The following is a 9,254-nucleotide window of genomic DNA, read 5'->3' as shown; positions in this document are numbered from 1 at the left end:
GTATCAGCCAGGACAGGATCATGCCAGGGGATGCTGTCCTTTTTCTTGATCTTGGATATAGAAGGTGGTGGGTGGTGTCTGGCTTTGATGTTAGTAAATTGGGGCCTTGGCAGTGTTCATTAGAAGGGCTGATAGAATAAGCCCCGGTAGGAAATGACAGAAGCATCAAAAATAGGGCTGCTTTGAGACATCTGAGGGTCCAAACCAGGCATATGACACTGGGCTAGGGTTCCCAGGGGCCCCGCCAGACCAGAGGATCTACTCTAGACTCTTGAGACCCCACCCAAGGCTATCATGAGCCTTTCTAAGTTGTAGCTCTTGATCTCCAAATCCAGCTCTAGAAGACTGGGTTGAGTGAAACTGGTGGTTCTTCTATTTGGCGGCTGGCCAGGGACAAAGTTGTCCTCTTGCATTCTCCCTACAGGAAGCCGCATGTCCCCGTGAGAGCCCGGTCTCCATGCCAGTGCTGAGCAATGGGATGGTCCACGAGTCTCATTTTGCAGAGTGCCTTGGTCCAGGCCTTGAAGCTCATCAGCCTGGAGGCTAACCAGAGTAGTTAGCCACGCCCCCAGTAACACAGCTATGCAGCGCTGCTCACCACTGGATTCATTTATCTAACAGGCACTTAGAATGCCCATTAGGTGCCAGACAGGCTCTGTTATGGGCATCAGGGATACCCTGGTGAACAAGGTAGGGAGAGGGGTGGATAATAACTTGCCTATAGGTAGGCATCTCGAACTGATCAACGACAGGGGTTGGGGAACACTTGCAGGATGCTGGTTGGGATGAGCCCCTATAAGAATGGATGCACAGGCCTGTGGTTACCCTTGCAAATGCTAGAGTAGAGCCACCGGTGCAAAGGTCTTGGGGGCAGGAAGAAGAGAGCATATCAAGTAGGGTGAGGCAGGCAGGCAGGCAGGGATAGACCAGACAGATACAGGGTCCATGTTTTAAGAACAGCCTGGAGTAACAAAATGTAACTTAAGGCTTAAGAAGGCACTCTTGGTGCTCTGTGGGAAATAGGTTGGAAGCAAAGAGACTTGGCCATCTACCTAGATTCCCATGGCCAGCTGGGTACAGTCATCTGGCCATTCTTTGAAGAAAGATGTCACTTACATGCAAAATGACCTTTCCCTTTCCCCTATAACCTGTCCTTCCAAGACTATCACTCTGGGGCACCGTAGGCCTGAGCGTATTTATGTTTCTGCCATGCATCACCAGGGCTTCCGCCATCCCTCACCAATCCACAGCCATGGCCAGTATCAGCAACAAGGAGGAGTGGCCCACTGATACCCTGATGGAGGTGGGGGTATGATTCCACAAATCCTTGGACCACAGCTGAGTGTGAAAGTATACACAGAGTTTGAAGAGTGAGCTGGGCCTACCGAGGAAGAGCGGGTCTTTGACTGAACAAAGCCCTGGAAAGGATTGGTGGCATGTAGCCTGGGGAATTCCCTGGTGAGGGGACAAGCTCCTACTGTCCTCCTAGCTGCAGGGTGGGAGAGCATCTTTCCCTGGTTGTGGGCATCTTGGGCTGATGCCTGACTGGTCAGGAAGTGCCCAGCATGGCTTGATACTTGGTAGCCTTAGATTTACCCCTTCAGGGAAGAAGCAGATGGATGTTCCTCGGTGGGACGGGGTAAGGTGGGGTTAAGGACAACCGAGATTGCTCTCCTGTAGCATCCTGAAGACCTGGCCATTTGAGAATAATGGGCAGTTATACCTCCCATCTGATGTCAATAGCTGTCTGGAAAGTCTGTGAGTTCGAGGCCAGCCTGGTCTACAAGAGCTAGTGCCAGGACAGGCTCCAAAGCTACAGAGAAACCCTGTCTCGAAAAACTAAAATAAATAAATAAATAAATAAATAAATAATAAAAGGCAGGGCATCCATGTCTCTTTGGGACTAGCAGGAATTGCCTCAGTGACAATTTCCCAAGTTCCCATGGCTACCTTCAGTCCTTTCTCAGTGAAGGGGCTACCAGGACCTCTTCATCCCCTGTGGTCATGGGCTCAAGTCGAGTCCAGCATGACAGGAAGGGTGTCTCTGTAAGGCCTGTCTCAAGACTGCAGTCTCAAAGGGGCAGGTAAAGCAGGCTGTCCTTTTTGAGCCTGGCCTACATGTCACCACCCTCTCTGGTTGGGGCAGTTCCACATAACTGGAGAGCTGGGTGTCAGGGCAGCCTGAGTTGAGAGGCATTGCTTGAAGTGCCCCACAAGGCTGGGCATGGTGGTCTGTCTGAGCCTGAGTTGGAGAAAGCCTGCTCTCTGGGGACACAGAGGTCACATGCTAGCCCTCACAGTGACGGTCATGAGGAGTGAAAGTCCAATAGACTCACCTGAGATGGGGGTTGGGAGCAGATTCCTGTAATTGATTGTTTTTTTTTTTACTCTTTTCTCGGGGGGGGGGGGGGGCATCACCCAGCTCCCAAATAAATCACATGGAGTCTTATTCTGACTTACGAATAAGTCTGGTCTTAACTTGGCTTGTTACTAGCCAGCTTTTCTTAAATTATTCCATCTATCTTTTGCCTCTGGGCTTTTATCTTCCTCTATTTCTGTATACTTTATTTCTTTTAGTTCTTTCTCTGTGACTTGCTGTTTAGCTGGGTGACTGGCCCCTGGAATCTTCCTCTCCTCTCTTTCACTCCTTGCTCCTTTTCTCCCCAGAGTTCTCCTCCTATTTATTCTGTTTGTCAGCCCCGCCTGTCCTTTCTCCCGATTGGTCATTCAGCTCTTTATTAGACCAATCAGGTATTTTAGAAAGGCTAAATAACACAGCTTCCTAGAGTTAAACAAATGCAGCATAAAAGAACACAACACATCTTTGCATCCTTAAACAAATATTCTATAGCAGAAACGAATGTGACACATCTCTAGCTAATATTCTACAACAGACTCCACTTTCAGGGATTGATTTATATACATTCATATAGTGCCCTTCAGGATGGAGAGTTGTAAATACAAAGCCTGGCTGCTCTTTCCACACGAGGGAATTACAAGGCCTTGGAGAAACCCCCTTGAGGCTAGGGGCTGGGGAGGACCTAGTTCAAAGTTGGTCTTTTTTTTTTTTTTTTAATTCTTATGTGTTTGAGTGTTTTTGCCTGCATGTATTTATATGCATCGTGTGTGTGCCTGTGCATGTATGCAGGTCAGGTGAGGCTGTTTGATACCCTGGATCTAGAACTACAGGCAGTTTTATGAGCTGACGTGCTTGGAGCTAAAAGCTGCCCTCTGCAAGAGCAACAAGTGCTCTTAACTGCTGAGTTAACTCTGTCGCTAGCCCTCGGAGTTTTTTCTTACCCTAGTTCTCTTCCCATTGTCACCCTAGAGAGGCTGCACGAGTGTCTGGAGCAGTCAAGGCCAGTTCCTTCCTACAGCATAGCCACCAGCACCAGCTTCTTCTGAGTTTTGGAGAGGAAAGGTCTCATCCCTGACCTAAATCTCCTCATCTTCCATTGGTCAAGAGACTCCTCTCCAAACCTACACCTTTGCTTTGAGTCTAAGACGTTTTCCCTCTTCTTTTTTCTTCTTCTTGTTTTTTTCATACATGGTTTCCCTGTGTAGCCCTGGCTGTCCTGGAACTCACCCTGTAGACCAGGCTGGCCTTGAACTGCCTCTACCGCTTTCCCTCTTTAAGATTTCTTTTAAAGTGTAGGTCTCTGTGTGGGTATGTGCACGTGAGTGCAGGTACTGGTTGGGGCCAGAGGCATGTAATCCCTTGGAGCTGGAGTCAGTTTTGAGCCTCTGTGGTTGCTGGAACCGAACTCAAGTTCTTTGCAAGAGGCAATCTTAACCACTGAGCCATCTCTCCAGCTCCCCTTTAGTTCCTTTGTCTTTAAAACTGAGGCAGTAACGGCGGTTGCAGTCCACCCATCACTTCCCACAAGGAGTTAGCTTTTTTAGTGTCTCTGGGACCTGCGAGGACGCCTGTCCCTAGTCTCTGCACTCAGACAGCAGCAGAGGGCGCTCGCAACACAGAGACGCACTTCTTGCACCTCGCCAGTCCGACCGAGTGGCGTCTGAGTGGGGAAGCATTGGAAAAGGGGGTTCGGAACTCTATCCTCGCTCCGGTCAGGCTCCTAAGGTTCTCAGTTGCTGGGATGTGGCTCAGTTGCTAAATGGAGATGTGGCTTATTATGCCTGAGTACACCAACACTCCCTTGCACGCTTCTCTGAGCTGTTGAGCTGCTGCAGGCGACAGCGCTCTCGCCTACCACCACCGATCTGGGTGCTCTGTACCAGACACGCAGACAGAAGGCAAATGGACTCTTGGGACTGACCAAGGTCTCAGCTCCCAGCATGCACCGATCCTCTTCTATAAGTATCCTTCCCAGAACCTCCAAGACCCCAAACACCTGGCTTCCGGAATTGGCCTGCGGCGGTGGGGAGGAGACAGGAGTTGGGGACCGGGTGAGTAAAGGGTGAGAGTCGCAGGTTCACTTCTCCACAAAGCGCACCTTCCATCCACCCTCGGTCGGATCTCCCGCCCCGCCTTCTTCCCTCCTCCAGCTCCCGCCCCCAGTCTCCTCCCTCCTCCCCGCCGTGCTGGCTCTCCTCCCCACGCCCCTGCGCGGCGGGCTGACTGCAGGCGCGGCACCGGGAGACAGAGCGCCTTTTCCGAGCACCGGCTGCGCTTTCATAGTCGGCTCTGTGCGTCCTGCAGTTGTACCGCGCAAAGGCGCGACTTTCCTCCGGTCCCGGGACGGTAGTGGGACAACTTAGAAAACTTCTCTGGGGCGGATTGCAGGGACGCCGGGCATCGGTGGAAGAGGATGTAGGAGATCGATGGCTGGTCCTGGGTGTCCCCGGACCTCCTAGGCCCCTTTCGGTCAGGTTATGGGGCTCCAGAGCCATCCGCACTGCCGGGGGGACAACCCCCTCCTGTAGCGGAGCCAGAGTGGCGCTGTCTCCTGCGGACCGTGGGTTTGGCCAGCAGCGATCCCTCTGGACGTGTCCGGCCTCGCCATGGACCACCAAGAGCCCTACTCGGTGCAAGCCACCGCCGCCATTGCGTCAGCCATCACCTTCCTCATCCTGTTCACCATTTTCGGCAACGCACTGGTCATTCTGGCTGTGTTGACCAGCCGCTCACTCCGTGCACCACAAAACCTGTTTCTGGTGTCACTGGCAGCCGCGGACATCCTAGTGGCCACCCTTATCATCCCTTTCTCTCTGGCCAACGAGCTGCTAGGCTACTGGTACTTCTGGCGCACATGGTGCGAGGTCTACCTGGCGCTGGATGTGCTCTTCTGTACCTCCTCCATCGTGCACCTGTGTGCCATCAGTCTGGACCGATACTGGGCAGTGAGCCGAGCACTGGAGTACAACTCCAAGCGCACCCCGCGCCGCATCAAATGCATCATCCTCACGGTGTGGCTCATTGCAGCCGTCATTTCTCTGCCGCCCCTCATCTACAAGGGCGATCAGCGCCCGGAGCCTCACGGACTCCCCCAGTGTGAGCTCAACCAAGAGGCCTGGTACATCTTGGCTTCCAGCATCGGATCGTTCTTTGCTCCCTGCCTCATCATGATCCTCGTTTACCTGCGAATCTATGTAATTGCCAAACGCAGCCACTGCCGAGGTCTCAGGGCCAAGAGGGGCTCTGGGGAGGGGGAGTCCAAGCAGCCCCATCCTGTCGCTGGGGGAGCGCCAACCTCAGCTAAGGTGCCAACCCTGGCCTCTCCTCTGTCTTCTGTGGGTGAGGCCAATGGACACCCCAAACCTCCAAGGGTGGAGGAGGGGGAGACCCCTGAAGAACCTGAGTCCAGGTCTTTGCCACCCAGCTGGTCTGCCCTTCCCAGATCAGGCCAGGGCCCGAAGGAGGGCATTGGTGGGGCAACGGCAGAGGAGGCAGCTGAAAAGGAGGATGAAGAGGAGGTGGAAGAGTGCGAACCCCAAACACTGCCAGCATCTCCTGCCTCTGTATGTAGCCCACCCTTGCAGCAGCCTCAGGCTTCCCGGGTGTTGGCCACGCTCCGTGGCCAGGTGCTTCTAGGCAGGACTGTGGGTGCTGCCAGTGGGCAGTGGTGGCGACGCCGGGCACAGCTGAGCCGGGAGAAGAGGTTCACCTTTGTGCTGGCAGTGGTCATTGGCGTTTTTGTTGTCTGCTGGTTTCCCTTCTTCTTCAGCTACAGCCTGGGGGCCATCTGCCCACAGCGCTGCAAGGTACCGCATGGCCTCTTCCAGTTCTTCTTCTGGATTGGCTACTGCAACAGCTCCCTGAACCCTGTTATCTACACCATCTTCAACCAGGACTTCCGACGTGCCTTTCGAAGGATCCTTTGCCGGCAGTGGACCCAGACTGCCTGGTGAGCCTGCCAGCTCGCTGCCTCTGCCCGGGTTGGTGCCAGGACCACCTGATGGTTGTCCCCCGCACCTATGTGGCCATTTCCCTGGGGCCCACCTGCAGACCTCATCCTCAGACCCCCACCCCCCCCAAAGGGGAAAGGACAAAAGTGCCATTCCCAGGGGCCCATTTGAAACCTTCCCCTGTTGACTGTACTGTGGGGTAGCTCTTCTCTACTTCCCTGAGCAAGGATAGCTTGGATCTTCCGGAATGTAGCCAAGGTCAGACTGGATTGGAGTACCTCCCCCCACCCCCAGCTACCTGTAAGCCAACAGGTCAGGCTTCCCTTTCCTGGAGACCCCTGTGCCTTGGCAGGCCACTCACTTGTGGTGTTTTGTTTTTCTTGGATGTGGGGGTTTTGTTTTGTTTTATATTTTGAGAGGGGGGTCTTGAATGTAGCCCAGGTCATCCTGACTTGCAATGTAGCCTGAGGAGGATCTTGAAATTCCATCCTCCTGCCCTCTCCTCCCTTCTGCTAGGATTACAGGTGTCTGGTTAATGAGATGCTGGGGGAATTAATTCAGGGCTTTGAGCATGCTAGGCAAGCCGTCAACCAATTGAGTTACATCCCCAGCCTTGATTCTTCCCCATGCCTCTCAAAGAGCAGGAAGCCAGTCTTCTTCATTTCTCAGGAGGACTTGCTGCTGAGAAAGGGGACGACATTAGGGTGAACCACTTACATAGAGCACCTGGGATTCCCATTGGCTACTGGGATGGGGGCTATGGGCTAGTATTGTTCTTTTAGATTTGTGGCTCCTTTAAGGCTAAAACCTTGGATTGGCTTTCTCACCCAGCATCCCTCTGAGAGGCAAGTGGGCATGAGGCTGTCTCACTGGGGAGGTCTGGGAGCCTGGCCTGGCCTCAATAGGAGCTCCGACCGCTGGCATTCACCCTTGCAAAGAGCAGGGCGACAATTGCTTGCCGCCTACTTGCAGCAGGGAGATGAAAGGTTTTGCAGAGAGCTTTGAGCTCCATGGGGGAAAGAGCTAGAGAGCCAGCGAATGTGATTATCCGGTGATATAAAAATCCCCTTCTATGTGTTTACCGCCAGGAGCCTTCCTGTAGACCTTTGTTCTGCACTCGGGGTGTGTGCATTCCTGCCCCAAACTGGAAGTGGGTTGAGGTGCCCGAGTCACTTTCAGATTCCAGAATTTCTTTGAGAACGCATTCTTGTACCCGAAAAGGTTTGAGTTATTATGCTGGTGACAGCTTCTCCATCTGTTACCTGTAACACCAACAGAGCCTGCAGTGGCTTGGCCCCAACCCCATTAGGGGATAAGTCCTTTGTCAACCAGCAGGCAAATCGTTTCCCTAAGCTAAAAATATTCACATCAAGGAAACAGTCTGAGGAGAGATCCTCAGGTGGGGTGCTGGGGCCGGAGCAGGCAGCCAGGGCCCTGCTAACTCTGTAAGAGCCACCTACTCCAGGGTCCAGACGACTCTGTGTGCCCACCCCGTGTGGAGCCTTTGGAGGCCTAACTAATTCCACCCCAGCTCAGAAAGATGCCTTGCTGGCTGTTCAGAACCCTCACAGTGAAATGGGCAAGCACTGGGGTGCCACTACCTCCTGACTGTCTTTTCAGAGTGACTGGGCATCTATCTACAAGGGAAGGGGCTGCTCTGCCTCCGTGGGCAGCCTGGCTTCTGCTTTGGGCAATAGAACTCTTAGCCTCAGGGAGGGGTGGCTTGAGCCACACAACCTATTAGCCCAAGATGGATGGATGTCTCTGATTCGGAAGGTACTCAAGGAGTTTTCTCTGGTAGAGACAATGGTGGGTACCAAATAGAATCCCTACTGGAGAGAACGACTGTCCAGTTGTGAGGCCAGGACATTGATATGGGGTGTAGCTGAGGGGCTGACTTGTAACCATCTGCTGGCTGATCTAGTCTGCGTATGCTGTGGAACCCAAGCCCCCCTGTTTTGACATGCAGGTATTTCTAAGACTCTGAGCTATTTTATCAATAAAGGCTATTTTGTAATAAGCAAGCTGAGTTCTGTGTCTAAGGGCTGCTGGGACCTCCCTTGAGTAGCGAGCGTGTCAGCCTGACGAGCCCAGGCTCCCTCCCAGGGCTGGCTCTCCTCTCAGCCCCACCTGTCTGCCTTCTTCATTCTCACAGCATTCTGTCTCAGCACCAGCCAATGAGACAGACTGACCTGAAGGACTGACCTCAAAGGGGGAGAAGAGCAGCTCCCCTGAGGAGGGGGCAGTTGGGCTGGGTTGGGTCTTGGAGCAGGAATGCACCAAGAGACAAGATAGGAAGGTGTCTGAAGCAGGGGAAGGCCACATACAGAGCTGATGGCATCTGGGAGGCAGCTCCGAGCTCCTCTGCTGTGTGGTCATGAGCAGCAAGGTGCTGCTGCAAGCAGAGGCGGAGGCAAGCAGGCCACCGTAGAAGCGGATACACACAGCAGCCGTTTGGCTAGGGCCAGGTGAGCGGAAGGAAGGAAATGGCTTTGCTTCAGCTCTGTCCCGAAGGAACCGCTCTGCTCTCCAAGCCGGGAGGCCTGTGAAGTGCACGAAGCCCCATGATGTCCTGTGAGTGAGAAAAGGAACTGGCTGTGCTTGGTGCTTCAGAGAGGGCAGAAGAGGCAGCCTCTGGGGCTCCAGGCGGCTCTACCAGGTTCTGTGAGCAAGGGAAGAGGCGGCAGGCTGGGGGCTGGAGGTCACGGGCAGGAGGAAGGCTCCTGGCAGATCCTAGGTTGGGGAGGACAGAGGGAGGAGCCATGCTCTTGGGTCCAGGGATTCTCCACTCCCACATTGCCTCAGAATCTACAACTTTCACCATCTTCATGACTTTCTTTGGGCCCATTCGTTTGCTTGGGACAATCACCAGAAACGCCAGAGTGCCCAGGGCCATCAGGGGACGTGGGACCTTGCTGCTCTCTCACCCTGCTCTCAGCCCCCCC

At 53.7% G+C, this 9,254-nt stretch overlaps 1 protein-coding gene across 1 annotated transcript; it reads left to right on the top strand.

Annotated features, from left to right (window-relative positions):
• The first annotated feature begins 4,590 nt into the window (after positions 1-4,590).
• Adra2b (adrenoceptor alpha 2B) lies at positions 4,591-8,308 on the top strand. The gene has a single exon (XM_050134462.1). The coding sequence runs from the start codon at positions 4,966-4,968 to the stop codon at positions 6,310-6,312; it is 1,347 nt and encodes a 448-aa protein (XP_049990419.1). The 5' UTR covers positions 4,591-4,965; the 3' UTR covers positions 6,313-8,308.
• The last annotated feature ends 946 nt before the right edge of the window (positions 8,309-9,254 follow it).

Source organism: Alexandromys fortis, unplaced genomic scaffold, assembly GCF_014885135.2.
Source record: "Alexandromys fortis isolate MF-2015 unplaced genomic scaffold, M_Fortis_MF-2015_v1.1 scaffold_6, whole genome shotgun sequence".
NCBI lineage: Eukaryota > Metazoa > Chordata > Mammalia > Rodentia > Cricetidae > Alexandromys > Alexandromys fortis.
The sequence above is the reverse complement of the archived record's forward strand: the minus strand, read 5'-3'. Positions and strand labels throughout refer to the sequence as shown.